Source organism: Triticum aestivum, chromosome 1A (assembly GCF_018294505.1).
Source record: "Triticum aestivum cultivar Chinese Spring chromosome 1A, IWGSC CS RefSeq v2.1, whole genome shotgun sequence".
NCBI classification, from domain to species: Eukaryota; Viridiplantae; Streptophyta; class Magnoliopsida; order Poales; family Poaceae; genus Triticum; species Triticum aestivum.
In genome coordinates this window covers 518,770,541-518,791,176 of record NC_057794.1, presented here as the reverse complement: position 1 = coordinate 518,791,176, position 20,636 = coordinate 518,770,541, and the positions used below count along the sequence as shown (strand labels likewise).

At 43.5% G+C, this 20,636-nt stretch overlaps 2 protein-coding genes across 3 annotated transcripts; both read left to right on the top strand.

The window, feature by feature from the left end:
• The first annotated feature begins 928 nt into the window (after window positions 1-928).
• Window positions 929-5,244, top strand: LOC123062045 (general transcription factor IIF subunit 2). The gene is made up of 6 exons (XM_044485359.1): window positions 929-1,262; window positions 1,894-2,011; window positions 3,414-3,544; window positions 3,623-3,697; window positions 4,608-4,757; window positions 4,909-5,244. The coding sequence occupies exons 1-6, from the start codon at window positions 1,071-1,073 to the stop codon at window positions 5,029-5,031; spliced, it is 789 nt and encodes a 262-aa protein (XP_044341294.1). The 5' UTR covers window positions 929-1,070; the 3' UTR covers window positions 5,032-5,244.
• Window positions 5,245-5,813: 569 nt separating this feature from the next.
• LOC123062031 (single-stranded DNA-binding protein, mitochondrial) lies at window positions 5,814-11,476 on the top strand. Of its 2 annotated transcripts, XM_044485338.1 has the most exons (8): window positions 5,814-5,964; window positions 7,043-7,118; window positions 7,210-7,373; window positions 7,470-7,678; window positions 7,791-7,891; window positions 8,609-8,668; window positions 8,833-8,877; window positions 11,102-11,476. In XM_044485338.1, exons 1-7 carry the CDS (start codon window positions 5,821-5,823, stop codon window positions 8,847-8,849), a joined length of 771 nt encoding a protein of 256 aa, XP_044341273.1. In that variant the 5' UTR covers window positions 5,814-5,820; the 3' UTR covers window positions 8,850-8,877; window positions 11,102-11,476. The 2 variants fall into 2 exon arrangements, with proteins under 2 accessions (XP_044341273.1, XP_044341280.1); XM_044485345.1 differs by lacking the exon at window positions 8,833-8,877.
• The last annotated feature ends 9,160 nt before the right edge of the window (window positions 11,477-20,636 follow it).

Below are 20,636 nucleotides of genomic sequence, written 5' to 3'. Positions count from 1 at the left end.
TATATTGTCATTAAACCATGACATGTTATCGTAGCTATTGTTGTGATCGAAAAATCAATTTCGGACCAGATCACCCGGACTGCAGGAGGAGGGAGCTCATACTAGGCCGGGGCGGCGTACAAGGTGTTCTTTAAGGACACTCTGAGCACAGGCCACGGCATCGTCATCTGGAAAGGTTGGGCGCCGGGCATCGTCAAGATGTTTGCATGGCTGCTATACAACAACAGAGTCTGGTGTAATGACAGATTGCAGAGGAGGGGGTGGCCAAACGGCTACTTCTGCGGCCTCTGCTTGAGACGTCTTGAATCTTCGTTGCATCTCATCTGGGACTGCCCCTTCTCCAGGATGGTGTGGAGCACCGTTGCCACATGGAGCGGCTGCGAGGCGCTGGGCTCAAGCCGGCGGCCTGCCCACAATTCTCTACAGCATTGCCAGTCGATGATCAGCCGCATGCCGGCCGGCCAGAGGAGGGGAGCCAAATCGATGGCCATGCTGGGGGCTTGGCACATCTGGAAGGAGCGAAACGCATACGTTTTCAGAGGGAAAACGGCACATACTGATAATGTGCTTCAAGCCATTAGGTTTGATCTTCAGTCTTGGAGGTCTGCTGGTGCCGCATGCCTAGAGCCTCCATTCGGAGACGCACCTGTGAGGGAGTGACCCTGTGCTGGGCGTCTCTCGACGCTGCCTTTTGTTTTTCTCTCTGCTCCTGTGAGCTTTTCCTTTTTATCATGATCACTTGATCTCCGCATGTTTCCCGTATGCTTCCTTCTAAATCAATTAAGCCAGCCAAAGCCGGATCTTCCAATAAAATAAAATAAAATAATTATATAGAAGGAAAAGGAGACCTCCTCTGAAATAAGCCAGACGTGCTTTTATTTATCGATAATAATGTCTCTGCTCTTACTCGTCTCGCGGTCACGCGATCCGCACGTGCCTCTCTAGACTAGTCTCTCTCCCCGTCTTCCGCCGCGTCAGATCACGCGCCGCTCCCCCCGGTCGCCCTAGCGCCGCCACCAAACGATCCCCCAAACCACGAGACCACCCGCCTGCGGCTGGCCGGCGCAGGGATGGGCGACGAGGCCAAGTACCTGGAGACGGCGCGGGCGGACCGCTCCGTGTGGCTCATGAAGTGCCCCCCCGTCGTCTCCCAGGCCTGGCAGGGCGCCTCCTCCTCCTCCGGCGATGCTAACCCTAACCCGGTCGTCGCCAAGGTCGTGCTGTCCCTCGACCCCCTCAGCTCCGCCGAGCCCTCCCTCCAGGCAAGGACCCCGCTGTTCCCCTTGTCCCCCGTGCTTCTGATTGGTGCGCGGATTTGTTGGTTAGAGTCGCCTCGATTGAACTGCACAACCAATGGGTTGGTACGGGAGCTGTGTAGTTGCTGATGATATGGTTGAACACATTTAGATGCTTGTTTTAATCAGGTAGCATTAGGTGCTTGATGAGAATATAAACTGTGATGGAGACAATTGTGCTCATGAACAACAACCCGTCTTCTGTATATAATTTCGGGATTTATTTGAGTCCGCAAGGTAGGCTAGGAACAAGCTTGGTGAAGGATGGTTGAACTGCAGCATATAGTTTGTTAATAGATGATGAAGTGGATGGGTAAATGGTAATCTCTTATGCTAGGATTGATTTGGTAGGTGGAAGAGAAAATACATTCTGCATGAGTTAATTAAGTAATCGATGTATTCTACATTACACCATGAATGAAGAGCATAAAACTCTTGTGCAGATTGAACTTAGTGCACTGAAGATATTCATTTGAAGAACTGCATGGCATACTGCTGTCCCAACTGTTAATTATCACTCATTCTATGTCTGTATCATACTCATTATTTCTTGCTTGTGGTGCTTATTGTTCTTACAACTTGTTATTTGGAATGGCAGTTCAAGATGGAGATGTCTCAAACTAGTGTAGCCAGCACTTGCAATCTACCAAAGAGTTACTCCTTGAATATGTTCAAGGATTTTGTACCCATGTGTGTTTTCTCTGAGACTAATCAAGGTATGAAACAAATTCCCTGCTCGTTATCATTCTAGTGCATGCGTGAATGTTTTCTTATTTGTGTATCTTGCTGCCCTGGATATTCCGTTATCCTGACTGATGTACTTGGTTTGGGTTTGCACTTTGGTTCTGCCTATGTACTTTTGGTTTAGCACAGATTTTGATTTTATATGCAACAGTTATCTTGTGGAAACATTTAAATGTGCTGAACTATAATTCTGTGATGTGTCATTTTTCTAATATTCCGCACATGCTGCATTTTTTTAGAAGAGAGCTAGACGCACGAGCTTCAAATGTTTTATCTATACATTCGTAGTTGTCGATATGAACTTGTTAAGTTCTGCAAATGGTTTCAGTCCCAAACCTTTTGCACTGTACTCATGAGAAATGAATCCACACAGTTACTTATACATTAACTTTCGACCTTATTCTTCGTATATTTGTCTATATTGGCTATTGTGTCTGCTTGAATATTCTAAACCCACAAGTTTCAGGATTTGGAATCTACTACTACTACTACTACTAGTAGTAGTAGTAGTAGTAGGTGTCTCGGTGGTGATTGCATTTGTTTCCAAGATTAGTATTTTCTTGACATGTAATTCATGTCTAGCATGTACTCCCTCGTCCCATAATATAAGACGCTTTTTCAAGCTAACATAGCTTGCAAAAACGTCTTACATTATGGGAAGGAGGGAGTACTTTGGTTCATATAGAATTAATGTATTTTGGTTTGGCCAGTGTTCTGTTAGGTGATCAGATGCTTTAGTCTGTGGGGACATTTTACTTAATTGATGTGTGATCACTGAGTGCATAGTGCCTTCGATTCCCCAAATCTCAATAAATATTGCCATCAAATGTGGCGTAGTTTTGGGTTGTTTTTCCATGCAATCTTCTCTCTGCAGTGATGTTCTGTTTTCACTCTGTAAATTTGAAATGTACTCCCTCCGTTCCAAATTACTCGTCGCAGAAATGGATGTATCTAGAACTAAAATACATCTAGATACATCCATATCTGCGACAAGTAATTCGGAACGGAGGGAGTATGAGATATCAATGTTCACCGTGCTCCCTGAGCAATCTTGCATAATTTATGCACATTGATACATCCTTTCAGTTATTTCAGAAAAATAGGGAGACTACTGTCATATGTGGTGCTGTCTAAAGCTTAACTTGCTGAGCTGCTTCTAGATTCATATAGCTCACTAAGCAACATTGAAACCCCCAACTGCTAACTTCAGTTGGCCTACACCGGTAACAGGTTACCATTGGCAGGTTACTGCCTGTAACATGATTGAAAAGTTTGCACTTACTAGCAGCTCTGTGGTTCTTGGTTCTCTTGCAGTGGCACAATGGCACTTATTAGTTTTAAATATGACTGAAGCATAACCTCTGTTTGTTGCAGGAAAACTCTCATGCGAAGGAAAAGTCGAGCATAAATTCGACATGGAACCTCACAAGGATAACTTATTAAACTACGCGAAGTTATGCCGTGAAAGAACACAAAAGTCGATGGTTAAAACTAGAAAAGTGCAGGTGGAGTGCTTCAATGACCCTTTCACCTTATTGCGTCTTTAGGGTATTATAATTAACCATTGTCTTCACTGCTTTTAGGTACTTGATAATGACCACGGAATGAGCATGAGGCCCATGCCTGGCATGGTTGGTCTGATATCTTCTAGTTCCAAGGTAGTTGCTTCTTCTGCCATTTGAGGATCATCCATTGTGCTTTCGTCCATATTGATATATATATGTCAACAGTTGTTCAATGTTCAAAAAAGTGGAAAGCGTAAGCGAAGCGGAAGGCCACAGCTTAGAGCAATGGGCGCTTAAGCTTTTGTTGAATTTGGCTAGAATTTGACAGTTTGAATAATATACACAGGAAAATAGGAAACATGGCACATCGGTAATTGAAATAGTATCTAAAATACAGTTCACACCATAGCAAATACACAACAGGTTCACATAGCAAGCAAAATAACAACTCAAATGCAGATCAGTTCAAATAGACATAACCTAATAGAGATTATGTGGTCAGAATTTTGCTAGAATATGAAGGAAATAGTTCCCGAACAGAGCCTAATGATAAGATAAATGGTATATTGCCATTATTGCGCAAGCAGACAAGCATAAGTAGTTCAAAAACAGCCAATTTCTGGCCAAATAAAAAAATGCTTAATATACCCGCTTAGGGCAAAGTGAAGCGATTTGCCATCGCTTAAAAAACGCTTTCTTGAACACTGCATTTGTTAATACATCGAGGGGGTTTTAATATGTCATGCAATGTTTCCTGAACATAGATCCAAAGTTAAGTTTTGTACTCCCTCCATCCCATAATATTAGATCGTTTTGCAAGCTGTTTTAGCTTGTAAAACGATCTTATATTATGGGACGGAGGGGGTAGAACATACACCCATTTTCGTGTTATCTATACATCCATACATCCATACATTTTCGTGTTATATTAGCTTGTAAAACGATCTTATATTAAAGTGGAGTTTTTCTTCCACTTTAGATCCGTACATCCATTTTTGTTGCCCATCGTATTTAATTTGGCAATTATAACTTGTCATGACATATTTAATTTTGTGCTGTGCAGGAGAAGAGGAAGCCAACGCCAACCAAACCATCCGATGTCAAAAGGACACGTAGGGATCGCCGGGAACTGGAAAACATTATCTTCAAGCTTTTCGAAAAGCAGCCTAACTGGGCACTGAAGGCTCTAGTGCAAGAGACTGACCAGCCAGAGGTACCTCCTAAGCTTATCCCTGGCATCATTAGCAGGGGAAAATAAAAATCTGTCCTGCTAATATGAAGTGGTTTCGACTACAGATCTGCAATTTGTCTGTTTCTCAGTGACACACTTATTTACGCATCTGTTTGTGCTTGGCTCAATGCAGCAATTCCTCAAGGAGATATTGAACGACCTCTGTATGTACAACAAACGAGGGCCAAACCAGGGCACGCACGAGCTCAAGCCCGAGTACAAGAAGTCGTCTGAGGACGCTGCCGGTGCCCCGTGAAGATGATCTGTTTGGCGGCTGTTGTGTAACTGTGATACCAGGAACCTGTTGGCTTGATGCGCGGAACTATGAGTTGTCTATGTGAAGCCTCCAGTCATGCTTGGGCTGCATTTGCTTGCTTTTTATTAAGAGGCATTGTTGTAATTGTATGGGTATAAGATGATACATATACAACACATGTCACAGAGAGGAAATGGATCTACTGATAAACCACACGAAAGATTGTTTGATTTTCTGGGTAGATGTAAGAATCATGTCGAGGATTCGACGTGTGCGATCCTTGTTCCTTTTGAGAACTCCCGTACTTCAATACAATCCAGATGTTTCGGCTAAAACATATATGGAATCTAGCCTGATTTAAAGATGCGATGCACTATTCGTTGAACCATCCTGAATATAAGTCTTTTTAAAGATTCTAATATTAAGTCTTTCTAAATATTCCAATATAGACTACGCACGAAAGCAAAATGAATGAATCTACATTTAGAATGCGTCTATATACTGAAATCTCTAAAAAGTCTAATACAGAGAAAATAGTATTCTCTCCTCCCCAAATAAGTGTCTCTTACTTCATACTAAAATTATTTGAGACACTTATTTAGACAAAGTTTATACAAAGTACTTTCTCTGTTCCATAATGTACATTATGGATGAAGGGAGTACTTTCTACTAACTTGAGAGGAGACACTTACGCTCAAAAAAAAAAAAAAAAAACTTGAGAGGAGACACTCGCGTCCTGGTGTCCGCTCCAGAGACCTCTCCACTGTTGGATTATTAATCAGACGGTGGATGAGAAAGAGCACCCCCCCTCCCCACTTCCCTCGCCTCGCTAAACCGCCCGCCGCTCCCTCCTCTCCTGCTCTGGGCTCCGGCCGCTTTCTTCTTCGCTGGCACCGCCGCTGCCGCTGCCGCCACGGCCCCCGCCGTCTCCAGGTAAACAAATCTTCTATTCCTCTCTGCCGCCTCTCTCCCCTCCTGGGAACAGTGCGCCATGTACGCCAGCTGTTCGTTGAAATGTCTCAGCGCTCACCGGCGCATTTCCGCCATCCGCGCGCTCCGTCCCTCCCTGCGATCCGCGGTAAGTCTATGATGGGAATCGGGCGGTAGCAGCAGTATGATCCCAGCATAAGGCCGCTCCTTCTGGATGAACTTGCGGCGCGGGAGGCGGCCATTGTATTGAGTAGAGAAAATTAAAATCAAATGATGCCCCGTGCTCTGCATTCTGGATTTCCTATTGAGTATGCGAATGGAATTCATACCTGCCAGTGCGTTAGCTACTTGGCTTAGTATGCCATCATTGTTCGTCTAGGAAGTGGACGACCTCATGGCAGAGATTCCTGGGCATTTGTGTTTAGGCTTATGCCAGACACCGTCCCTGAGTGTGTGCCTGAGAGAGACAACTCAAGCCGTTGCACTAGTTCTCTAGGCTTTCGGAAACTTGGACTCGTTTAGACATTGCCAGTCTACATAACTGAATAACAAACAAGCTCGTACGTCGCGGCATGTCATTGGAAAAAAATAACAATGCTCTGATATACTATTATTACTGTTCATATTGTCGACCCCGTTGCTCATGCCATCCGTTGTTAGTTCCCATTTCAGGTGATAAAGAACAAGCCTCTCGGAACAAAATTGCAAAACCTTGTTTAGAATGTGTCTTTTGGCCATTGTACTTTGTGTTTTCGCTGTCTCTTATATTTATGTATGCATTTAGTTACTCACAAGACCATTAAATATGTTTTAGTTACAATTGTCTCATGTTAGCTTGGAAGATATTCAGCTGTTTTCCTAATGCATATTCTCAGTCATATTGTATTTTGCTAGAAAAATATTACACTGGACACGTAAAAGGCTCAAGATCAAGAGAATTGATCTACTAGAGCAAAGTGTTGAAGGGGAACGATTGCTCTGGTTTTTTCTTTGCTTTATGTTCAAGGGGGAAATAAAGTTATTTTTCCAGTGATTTTGTTTGTGGTTATATCATTTAAACGTCCTTTTGTCTCTGCATTAGATTACCATGGGTTCTGTTGGCACTGGATTGCTGAAGGGCTTGAGGAGAGTCTTAGAGAAGCAAAGGAAACCAGTTGGTTGGTTATTTTCCTTTCTTATTCATTATGATTGATGATAAGCAGTCATACTGAGGAGTAAGGGGAAAGCTTCATTACTGGCTCTTTGTAGATTTATGCAGAACATCACGAGCTTGGAGTTCTACAGTTTCTTTCTCTGATATTGATGAGAAGGATGACATGGGTGATGATGGCGATTTGAAAGATTCAAGGAGAGAGTTAGAACCCCAAAGCGTGGACCCAAAGAAGGGCTGGGGATTCCGTGGTGTTCATAGGGTATTTATATGTTATGTGATACAGTGATTTGCTGCTTGGTTCCATGGACTCCAGGAGCATAAACTGACACTTATTGGTATGTTTTGTTCTTGCTAGGCTATAATATGTGGTAAAGTTGGACAAGCGCCTGTGCAGAAAATTTTACGTAATGGGCGGACGATAACTATATTTACTATTGGAACTGGTGGCATGTTTGACCAGAGGGTAATTGGGTCTGTGGATACACCAAAGCCGGCTCAGTGGCATCGAATAGCTGTTCATAGCGAGCATCTAGGTGCTTATGCTGTTCAGAAGTTGGTGAAAAAGTATGTGATTCAAATACAAACATTTCATCTTTTCTCTCCCCATATAGATGTAGCAAGTCTTGGATTTTATCTTCAGTTGGAACATCTTATCTTCATTCATGCCTTATTTCAGCTCTGCGGTATATATCGAGGGTGAAATCGAAACCAGAGTCTACAATGACGGCATTGATGGTCAAGTCAGGAATATACCGGAGATCTGTATTCGGGGTGATGGTATGCTGATCAACATTGACTAACAATTTAATGCGAATTCAGTTTTGTTGTAGTAATGTTTGATAAGGAGTAATTCTGTTATAATAATTTTTATAGATAACTCAGTGAATGTTGTATTTTGCTTGCTAATATTCTTTTTATTCTGTATATCTAACTGAACACAGCCATGCGTTCTGCCTTTTTCAATTATACTTTTGTTCTGTACTACTCCCTCTGTCCCATAATATAAGGGCGTTTTTGACACGTCCCATAATATAAGAGCGTTTTTGACACTCAAAAACACTCTTATATTATGGACGGAGGGAGTAGTTTACTATATCAGTCTTGCTAAATCTCAGTCGACTGAGACTTAGCTATGTCTCCGTCGATGCTATATTCGCGAGATCTTACATGAAATCCATGCAAAAAAACAGTTTTTTTCTTGTTCTTTCTTACTCCCTCCATTCCTAAATATTTGTCTTTACAGAGATTTCAAATGGACTACCACATACGGATGTAGTATATAGACATATTTTAGAGTGTACATTCACTCATTTTGCTCCGTATGTAGTCACTTGTTGAAATCTCTAGAAAGACAAATATTTAGGAACGGAGGGAGTACATGTTATGCACTTGACTGAGACTTGGTTAAATCTTAGTCGACTGAGACCTAGCCACACCCATTATGCATTCTCGTCATGCAAAAGCTAATCTTCTGAGTAATTGTTTTGTGTACAGGTAAGATTCGACTGGTTAAATCTGGGGAGAGTGCTGCTAGCATATCACTAGATGAGCTGAGTAAGTTTGATGACTATCTTAAGGTTCTGAAATACAGGAATGTTTCTTTTATTTATGTTCGTGGAGCATTATGTGTTAGTCCACGGTCTTCACAATGTTTGGCATACTGATGTATGTTTCTATATTATTAAACAAACCATGATAACAATAACCTTTGGACGCAGGAGACGAATTTTTCTAGTTACAGCTATCGATGTCAGCATAAGCAGGTCAGGACTAGATATCTTGCTTGAGGCCTTTTTCCAATGTGTGTGTTTTGTTAGCTTTAGTAGTGTTAGGTTTTGACTGTCGAGTCGTATCTAAATGTTGTGCTGGTTGCAAGTTCTGAGTTTTTTCTCCTTTCAGTTTCGCTTTAATTTTGCATTATTTGTGGAACACCTTCAACTATCGAGCATTACCCTCTCTCATTCAGTGTTATTGTGTTTCCATGGTTGAGAAACATCCACAATCGATACACATCCTTTTTACAACTTTCACGACCTTAAAGTAGGGGTAGAGCAGTATTAGTGAGTAGGATCAAGGCCGAAGCCAGGCTCTGGCCACTGCTGGCGCTGCTGGCCTTAGAGTCGTGCTGCCCACCTCATGGGATGTGCACTAGCATCTACTTTCTATCTGAAACCGCCTCCTAGGAGGATTGTAATTACAAACTCTCTCTTTTCAATGGAATGAAACGCATGGGTCCCCTGCGTTTTCTCAAAAAAAAAAAAAAAAAGAAAACTACGCTGTTGACCTATGCTGTAGACTTTCCCAGTAAGCAACATTCTGAAACAACACATCCCAATAAATGGCCAAACTGACTTCATAATGTGAGTTGTATCTTCATCGCGAGGAACTTTATGATGTTGGTACACTAGTGGTAATTCTGGCTTTACAGTATTCCAAACCTTGAATCCTAAGGCATTTTCCCTTTTATTCATGTTTTAATCTGTTTGTACATGTTGGTGGGCAGTAGACAGTTTTCTCTGGGATGCTCTAGGTATTTATGAAGAGTAGCACAGTGAGATCCAGCTAGGTCAAATCTTATTCCAAATTTTCTGGCCGATATGGTAACAAAGGAACACATTGAGCAGAAATTGCAGAGTTGAACTGGCAAAGTAACTGTTCACTCACTCTACATTATCATTATGAGAGTTTGTTTTCACTATATATCAACTGCATCAATTGTGAATGAGAACCGACCATATTTTAGAATCGAAGACAAACAATTGTAGAGGAAGTTATATTCTCCTCATGAAAAATAAAATGAAGGCAGAAAACCAGTTTCATATATATCCAGTGCATGAAGCTTGCATACATTCGGAAACATAACGATATTAAAACTTCATATCATAAGATTGAATCATATTTACAATTGACATGTTGCCTAGAAATATCAAACTTAAATTACTACAAATACAACTCTTCAGTAGATTGGCAGACTCACATCAGTAATGTCCAAAGATGACTCAGAGCATCATTGGGATGTTCCTTGCATCGAAAAGCTTCTCACCTAGTTAGAGTGAGCATGACTTTGCTGATGTTGAAGGCCTCCCCTTATCTCTTGAGCTCCTTCTGAGCATCTCCCTCATGCCATCGGCGACTCGTACAGCTGGGCTTGACAGAGCCATCCTGCAGAATGCCATATGCACCTTGATAGCCTCTTTGACGCCATCCTGACCCCTTCCTTCTCTACTGAGTTCATCCCCTACGGCCTCCGAGCATAAGCCGCAGAGCCATTCCCCTCCAAAGTTGGCCTTGACGCTCTTTATGTACTCCTGGGTGCACTCCTCTTTGAAGTCGCAGCATGTGCACCTCATTGGCTCGGTGTCCATCTTCAGTGTTGATGGAGACGATATGCGAAAAACAGGAGGAGCGTAGCAGCAGAGCTGGAGAAAGAGGGAGGGAGTGGACGAACAGAAGGGAGCGACGAGGGGACCTCGGGACTAGGTTGCTAGCCTACTTGTATGGAAAATTTCGAAGGGCTTGTTTTTTCCTTTGGCTTGTCTGCGTTAGCTTGATCGATTATTGAAATTCCAGGATTTGCCCTGGCCCATAGCATCTTGAGCAGTGCACTAGGTTGTGAGAGCATAATGTATTTGCATTGATGGGCTGACACTTTACTTGGTAAAAATGACGATGTGGAGAGACCTAGTTCACATGGCTGCAGCTGCGTTGAAGGTACAGGTGGGAGAAGATGTTGTTGGTCTTATTAGCTATGATCCTATGACAGTAACCCAGCTGGCGCAGTCCATGGGTGCCCCCTTGTACTTCTATGGTTTTCGCGCTACATTGAACTGCCAAAACATCTTATATTTAGGAACAAAGAGGTAGTACATCTTAACGGTCGTTGCATGTTCCCTAGAGCCTTACTTCCGTATGTGCTCATGTGGATCCCCAGTAGCTGAAATTTTACTTTGCTCAACTCCATTGTAACCTTATACTTTTGCTGCGCAGGTGGTGGCTCATAACTAGTGGCGAGTTAAGTTGAGAATAAGGGGAAGCTCCACCAAGCTGCTGCTGCTTTGTTGAAGCCTTGGAGGCTAAGATGGACACTGTCACATCTCAGCCTTGCCAGAAGCAGTTAAACTTTACCGGTGGATGCACGTAATACCTTCGCGGAACCCGCGGTCGTGTGGCGACCGGTGAACTGTTTTACGACGGTGGATGGATGATATGATGTACCGAATGATTGTTCAAGGTAGACATGGTAGATTGGTGTGTAGCGCGGCCCAGAAGGTCCCTGAGACTGAGAGCCATGCACTATTGTTCTCGTGTGAGTCATCTTGTGTAGGGGTGAAGTAATTTGGAATGGTCACAAAATTGCTGACTGTGGCTGCCTGACGTAGCGTCCACCATCGACCTGGGTGACTGACCATCTTGCGATCGCGCCCAAATGCCAGTAAAAATGGATGGCGGTGAATCCAGGGCCTGCTTGCCAAAATCACGGCACGCCCGTGAGATTTGGCTTAATTTGGGTAGCGCAGGCCTCAGCTCAGACGATTAGATCTCTGGGTGCGCACAAGTGGGTACGTAGGGTGGTCTGGGCGGAGCAGATGGCCGCGAGGACAACTGTCCGGCTCAGCTGTTGGGCAAGAGAGCAGCAATTGGTGCAGAGTGATCATGAACCTGTGATGTACTCAGCCACAGCGCGCGCCCGCCCGCCAACCCCCCCGCCGTTGGCCGTCCTCGCCGCCGACGGAGGCACGCGGAGCCCGGCCGCCGGCGCCGGGTGCGCGTGGCGTAGGTAGAGGCGCAAGGGGGCACCTGAGACAGGGACAGCGAGCCGCTCGTCCCGGCGCGTCGCGGGGGTACTGGTTGGACGGGCGCGCGTAGCGTACGAGGCTGGCTGGCGGGCGCACGGGGCCGTGCCGGGGGTCACGGGCGCGGGGGCAAAGCACGTGGACGCGCCGTGGAGTTTCCGGGCGCGGCCCCGACAGCCCCCGCAGGCCGTAGCCGGAGCCCGCAGCTAGGCTAGGGGGCTAGGGCTACTGCACCTCCACGTGAAACCTCCATTGCTTCCAGCTCCAGGTCACCTCCGGCCACGGCCAGGCCCCTACCCGTCCCTACGCATATACGTCGCTCCTTGGCCTGGCCTGGACCGGGCATCGTCTATCGTGGATCCATCCTGCAAGTCGAACCATGCATGCCGTCCGTCGATCCAGTCGCGCCTACCTCTAGTCGCCATGGGTATCTGTTGCTACGTGGTGCGGTTCAGACCTGCACCTTGCGCCAGCAAACCAAGCAACCAGAAGAAGATCGACCCGGCCGGCGTCGATCGCCGGCGCGACTAACCCACAATCACAAGCGTTGGCGAATTCCTTCATGACTGTAAAGCCTGTAACTGACCAGATAATGCATGGCGCGTACTACTACTGTACTGAGTACTGAGCCTCCACTTTGGACAAGGCCACAAGGGTGCCCATCTGTCAGACACGCCATGCCTAATTTCATAAGTATATGCCGATCATCCCGCAGGCCACGAGGCTGATACGTACGCCACCTGATTATACTCGATCGTTTCATTGTTTTTTTTTTGCTTTTCTTGTGGGTACGATCGTTTCAATGCTGTCTTATGATATACTCCCTCCGTTTAGAATAACTTGTTTCGGAAATTGATGTATCTAGAACTAAAATACGTCTAGATACATCCGTTTCTGCGACAAGTAATTCCGAACGGAGGGTCTGCTAGGAAGTGGTCTGGAGTTCTCTAAACCGTACCCATGAGTAAGATTTTCGACACCTCACTCGTAGGAGGAATGGTAGGCTGAAGCAAGGAGACATGGAATACCGGATAGTTGTATTCGCAACAATAAAAGTGAGTACCGGTAGATTTATTTTTTGACTGGAAAGAATACCGGTTGATGGACAATCATTCCGACTTGTAAGAGATTGCCCCCACCTTGGCCACTATTGCCAAGTGTCGATGATAAGTGAAATTATCTAGGGCTGGCCAATCAACACCCGATAACAAAGGACCACATGGGCCCCGGGTATAGATCAAGACATCATCATCTTTTTAATTTGATTTATGCAAAGTATAGTGCCCAACTCACATGGCGGCGTGCAAATGGGATAGGCCCATTCGGTCATTTCTCAATGGTAGGAGCCGTTTTCTTCGGGTTCTTTTTCTGTTTTACACTTTTTTTCCCTAAAAGAGCACGTGTTTTTGGCTCATGTTATTACTCCCCCTGTGCTTGAAAAGAAGGCGTATAAGTTTTGGTTGAAGTCAAACAGTACAAAGTTTGACCAAGTTTGTAGAAAAAACTATCAACAACCACAACACTAGATAGGTATGATATGACAATATGTTTTATTGTGTATTTAATGATTGATTTGGCACGGATTTTACTTTGGTTCACTTCAATCAAAATTTATCGCCTTCTTTTCAAGAATGGAGGGACTACGTCTTTACCTGCCGGTTTGTATTGGTACATTCCTTGTGCAACTTTGTGTACATATATGTTAGCATAGTGGTTCGTTTCTCCTTGATCAAGAAAGCAAATGACCATGTTCTTTGTTGTAGATACTGTTATACGATCTTGCCATGATTTCAATACAGAAAATTATAGGTATTACTAATTATTTGTGAAGCAATCAACTATAATTCCATCTAAGTTTCGTTTTGGATGGAAGTCTTTTTAATTTAGAGGAGCCACAATTAAAATCCAAGGAGAGCAAGAGACTCAAGCTTGGAGATGCCCAAGGCACCCCCGATTTTTTTGATAGGAGGCTCAAAAGGCTAAGCTTGAATCAACCTTCCAGTATGACTTTGTTAAATTTTTTATTCATCCTTGCATTATGTGTAGTTTGTTGGAATGTCAGTTTTATTTTACCTTTTTGAATAAATAGTATCATCACATCTAAGAGTCACCTATGAGAAAGGGAGAGTTTTGCCTGGCTTGATCATTTGCCCTATGTACTCCACTTATCTCTATTATAGTAAAAGTGACAGAATAAACACTTGAAACTTCTTGTGTTTCATTTATACTTACGGAAATGGAAATCATGGTTGGCACTTGTGTTTAATACTATATCTTGGGCATACTTTCATTGACTTGGTACTCAATAATTAGACTTGCATGCTTGAGAAGAACAAGACCTAATAAAAACATGAACTGGAGTAGGAATGCATAGGATTAAATACTTGGCAATAGTTTTGACACATTCCGAAAGCCGCTAAATTTGCATTAGTACAAAGCTCATGTTTATATTCATACTATGAGCTATGTTTACATTGAGTTGAAGTTGAGAAAAGTGTATTGATCATCATTATAAGCTGTTGCTTCTACAATGAGAGAAGTAATATGCTAATGAGAGAAAACGTATATTTATTTTACGTGATGAACTTTTTTTAGATGCACGGTGAACAGTTCTTTGAATACTCATTGAACACTTTCTTAATACTCCGTGAGCATTTTCTTAAACCCATGAACACTCTTTTTAATTACATGAACATTTCAAATAATTTTTACATGACTATTTTTGAAATACACCTTGAATTTTTTGTAATACATGATCAACATTTGTATTTACACTATGAATATTTATTAAATAGAGGGTGGATTTTTTTAATATATGACATTTTTTTTAATATGCATTGAATATTTTCTGAATACTCGACGAAAGTTAAAAAAACATGAACACTTTTTAAATTTTAGTAATACTTTTTTAATACAAGTCAATTATATTTTTAATTGCACTGTGATTTTCTAAATACATCATGAACATTTTTTAAAATACACAATGAACAGTTTTTTTTAATATGCGATGACCATTTTAAGGTAATATACGATATTTTTTAGAAGTATATTAAATGAATTTTTTTCTCCCCCAAAAAATTAAAAGAAAATTTTCTAATGCACTACGAGCATTTCGAAGTAGTTTCTTCAGTAGAAGCGATCCCATACGGAACGTTACTTCGTAGGCCAGGCCCAACAGTGTGTCCTGTATGCGAGGCAGGCGTCTAGCTCGCTACAAGCGAGACATACACGCACCCTGGACACACCTCCCATGCCTGCATGCACTTCGATCAACCTCCTGCGCGCGCTGCACCGCACCACCCAAGCGTGGAGCATGCATGCATCCACGTGCCAAGCACGCCAAGAACACGTGTACGTACCAGCAGGCAGTACGAGCCGACCGACGAGAGGCGACGACATCATATCACTCGCGTGCACTCCTAGCTCGGTCGGTCTGCGTACGAAGTACGGCGACACCACCACCGCTTAACCGACCGACCGACGGGTCCTCATCCTGATCCTTGCTACCCACATACGCGCGCCAACATACACGCCGATCCATCTATTATCCATCGGGGCCAGGTCACGATGAGAGCGGCCGTACCCTTAGCGGCGCTCCTCGTCGTGCTCCTCCTGGTCGCCGCGGCGTGCGCGGGGAGGAGCGAGGAGGAGGACCCGGAGGTGACGGCGTGCAGGCAGCAGTGCGCGGGGCAGCGGCAGTTCGGCGCCGAGGAGCGGCGGTACTGCGCGGCGGCGTGCGACGAGTACGGCCGGATGAAGCGGCGCCGGGAGGAGGAGGAGGGCCGACGCAGCGCGGAGAAGGAGCGCGACCGGTGCCTGCACGAGTGCCGCGCCGCCGGCCCGCGCAAGCCGGGCTGCGAGCAGAGGTGCCTCGACGAGTACGAGCGGGCCACCCACCAAGGCACCAAGCCGGACGACGCCTGAAGAGAAGGATGACGTGGACGTTGTTGTTGCTTCTTGCGGAGTATTACTAGTCGAGCGAGTTGAAGCTTGTTTCGGGGTAGAAAAAAGTTGTGCAAGCTCAAGTCATCAATAAATAAACAAAGGAGTAGTCGACTGAATTTCAAATTTGGGCCAATCGATTTTGAGTAGTTTGTCAGAGTGAGAGGAGAAAGGGCTCGCTGATGGGCAACCCCATTATCTATCTTAGAATTTAGGGCGGGGCTTCGTCAAAGAAAAAGAACTAAACGCGGACGGGGCTAGAGGGATGGCTGAGGCGGCGGCAATGGGGCGGTTCAGCGGTGGGAGGCGGTTCAGCTGGGTTCAGGAAAGGGCGGGGCGGCGAGGCAGAAAATTACAAACATCTAGATAGGAGTATGACATTATTTCACATCGACTGGGCCACAGCCGCGTGCGAGAATCCCCAAAAAAGAACGTCCTGTGAGTGCGATGATTCGAACCGCGGACCTTCTGTTGGTGCACTCGTCTTACAAGCCATGGAAACAAAGTAGTTGTAGTGACAAAAAAAGTAGAGCGTAGTTTAAAGAACCAACTGTATTAACTAGATAACTACAAACAAATTTTCAAGTTTCATTTCTTTTTCCAAAATTATGGACATTTTTTGTTAAATGCGAGCAGGTTTCTAAACATTTTTTTAGCTGTAAAGAAATTTTAAAAATTCCAGAACATTTTTTGAATTCATCACAACAAAACTTTAAAATGTGAACAGAAATTCGGAGCAATATTTGAAAACATGGACGTTTTTAAAAATTCCAGAATATTGTTTTAAAATGTGAACATTTTTTGAATTGGTGAACACAATTTTTGAAAACACAAACATTTAAAAAATTTCCAGAATATTGTTTTAAAATGTGAACGTTTTGTGAATTGGTGGACACAATTTTGAAAAAAAACTATTTTTTTAATTCCAAAACATTGTTAGAATTGGTGAACAAACTAGCCTTATATAGAAAAGGATATGACTCAAAAGGTTGTGTCTCATTTGTATGCAGCTATGAGATTTTGAAGAAAGTTGGTGAACTAGTTCAATGCTTGGGAACTAAAAATCATATAAATGGTGGCTTAAAAAACGTATGAAAACTCGAGTCCCTCCGACTCGGTTGCATATCTTTAAGAAAACAAAATGGGTCGAAGATGGGCTTGCAACTGGGACATTTGAAAAATGGGTTATGCTCAAAAAATAAAAAAATAAACAATGTTGATAAGCTAAAAAGGGCAAAAAAGGTGGACTAGTAACTAAGGGTTGGGGCTCACATTTTCCATATTTAAGATGAAATTGTACTTGCTTAAAAAGTAGTCAATCACCCTAGTTGGTTGATGTGAACTTGTAATTGCAACAAAAAAACTTGGAGCCCAATTGCAAGTAGGTGGTGGACTTGTAGTTGGGATGAAGAAAAAAGGGGATACCTAGTCACAAAAATGAGGGTGGGCTTGTACTAAGCCAACAAAAAAGGTAAAAAAATGTCATGATTTCAAATAGAGGGTGTGCTTGCAACTAGGAGCAGAGAACCAGAAAGTGGCGGTGCTCGTTGTAAGCCGAGGGTGGAGTTGCAAACTGAGGCGACAACAAAAAAATGAGCCCATTTGCGAGCCGATGGTGGACTTGCAATTGGGGTGAAAACAAACTACGAGCCTAGACTTACAACTTGGAAAACTACACAAAACTACGATACCAGTTGCGAGTCGAGGGTGGACTTGTAACTAGAATGAAAAACAAACTACAGTCAATTGCGAGTCAAGGGTGGACTTGCAACTCGGATGAAAAATGAACTATGAGCCTAGTTGCAAGTCAAGGGTGGACTTGCAACTAGTACATACTATACAAAACTATGATACCGGTTGCGAGTCAAGGGTGGGTTTGCATCTGGGACAAATACGAAATCACATGCTTAGTTACAAGTCAAGGGCGGGCTTGTAACTGGGATGACGCAAACTATGATCCTAGTTGCAAGTCAAGGGCAGACCTGCAACTAGGACAACTACACACAACTATGATATCATTTTCGAGTCGAGGTGGACTTGCAAATGGAACAATAATAAACTACGAGTTGAGTTGTGAGTCGAACATGGACCTGGAACTGGGATGAAAAACAAAACGCAAGCCCAGTTGCGACTCAAGGTTGGACTTGCAACTGTGACAAATATGAAACTATGAGCGCAGTTGAGAGTCTAGGATCAACATGCAATTAGGATGAAACAAACTACATGCCCAGTTGCAAGTCAAGGTGGACTTACAACTAAGAAGAAAGACAAAACACAGGTCGAGTTGCGAGTTAAAGGCGAAGTTGCAATTGGGATGACACATACTATGGTCCTAATTGCGATTCAAGGACGTACTTCCAACTTAGACAACTAGACAAAACTACGATACCATTTGTGAGTCGAGGATGGACTTGCAACTGGGACACATGCCCAGTTGCCAGTCGAGGTTGGACTTGCAAATAGGACAACTACGAGCCCATTTGTTAGTCAAGGATGGAGATGTCATGCAACTAGGATAACTACAAAACTACAAGCCTAGTTGTGAGTCAAGGGTCGACTTGCAACAGGGATGAAATAAACTATGAGCCTAAATGCGAGTCAAGGGTGGACTTGCAACTGTGAGGAAAACAAAAACACCGACTCCAGTTGCGAGTCAAGTGGTGGGTTTGCAACTCAGACAACTACAAGCCCGTCCACCCTCGACTAACAACTGCGAGCCCAGTTGTTAGTCAGGGTTGGACTTGCAAGTAGGTCGACTACAGAACTACAAGCCCAATTGCAAGTCAATGGTCAACTTCCAACTGGGGTGAAATAAACTAAGGACCCAATTACTATTCAAGAGTGTCCCTGCAACTTGGATGTAAAAAAGAACACAGACCGAGTTGCGAGTCATGGGTGGGCTTGCAACTGAGATAAAGAAACTACAGACCTAGTTACGAGTTGAGGCCGGACTAGTAACTGGGATGAAAAAACCTTTGAGTCTAGTTGCAAGCGGATTGTGGACTCGCAATACGGACAAACTACACAAAACCCCAACACCAGTTACAAAGTCGAGGGTGGACTGACAACAAGGATAATTATGAAACCACATGCCTAGTTGCAAGTTAAGGATGGACTTGTAACTATGATGAAACAAACTACAGTCCTAATTGCAAGTCAAGGGCGGACTTGCAACTAGGATAACCACACCAAACTACGATACCATTTGAATTCGGGGTGGGCTATATCTGAAAAAATACAACTACGAGCCCAGTTGCGAGTCAAGCATGGACTTGCAACTAGGATGAAAAACAAAACACATTCCCATTTAGGAGTTGAGGGTGGGCTTGCAAACAACTATGAGCCCATTTGTGAGTTGAAGGTGGACTTGCAACTTGGACAACTACAAAACTATGAGCACAATTACGAGTCAAGGGTCGACTTGCAACTAGGATGTAACAAACTATGGACCGAGTTGTGAGTCAAGGGTGGACTTCAATTGGGATGAAAAAAATACAGACCAAGTTGTGAGTCAGGTGGGCTTGCAACTTGGATGAAATAAACTACGCACATAGTTACGAGTCGGGGGGGGGGGGGGGGGAGGGGATTGCAACTGGGACAACTAGGATGGACCTGCAACTAGGATGAAACAAACTATGATCCTAATTACGAGTCTGGGGTGGACTTGCAACTCGACAATTACACAAAACTACAATACCATTTGCGAAATGAACTGGAAAGCCAACTACTGCTATAGAGCTCCCTTTTTCACGTACCTTCAATTGTATATCACGGTCAAGAAATAACACACAAAACAGGCTGCCAACACGCCACGATAATGGGCCGATAAAAATGAAGGGAAATTGGCCAAAAAAAGGATGCACGACAACCAAACAACGACCAACGAATAAGGGGTTCGAGGGCTTGTAAAAAAAATAGAAACTAAATCGAACGGTGGCAAACTTAGATGAGAAATCGTTAAAAATTATCTAGATGCGATTTAGCAATCCCTACAAAAATATATGCATAAATATAGAAGGTATTCACAAAACTAAAAAATTTGTCTCCAAAATTTATAAAAAATATTAGCAAAAATTATATTCACGAATTTGAAAAAAAGGATAAAAATAAAAGACAAAATAAATAAGAAGCAAACAAAACAATCAAAAGAAAAACCGGACAAAGTTACGAGGCGGGTCGACATTTACAATTGTGTGTCTAATGATGGACATGCAACTGAACATCGACAAATACTTTTATCTGTTCCATACAAAATTGTGGTCATGTTAAAGACGTGCAATTGTAGTTGGGTAGCTTACAGTTGTGTGTCTACCAGAAGTCATGAATCAACTCTCCAAACAAATTATTCCTGTTCCCTAATTTCCAGTCACATTGGAAATGTGTAGTTGTGGAGCGATGACAACACTTTTTTTTCGACAAAGGGAATGTATTAATATCGCAGAGATACCAATTACACCCGGCCTATGCAACAACGCAATATTGTAAAGACATTGCAGATGCACATAGCCAAAAACAATAAGAAGAAGAAGAAGAAGAAGAAAGGATCCCGCAACAGTGATCAATTCCTCGTAGCTGCAGCACGAACCACCACCTAGACAACACCCGAAGTCCTAATTCTCCAAAAGCGGCGCCCCCAAAAAGGAAACAGTGCAGAAACACCGTAATCGCCCGATCCTAGATCTTAGGTTTTCACCCTAGAGAAGATCCGCGCTCTCAAAACAATGCCTTCAACAAGGTCACTGCCAGACACAAACAATTAAGGCCAGACCTTGGGCTTTCACCCTGAA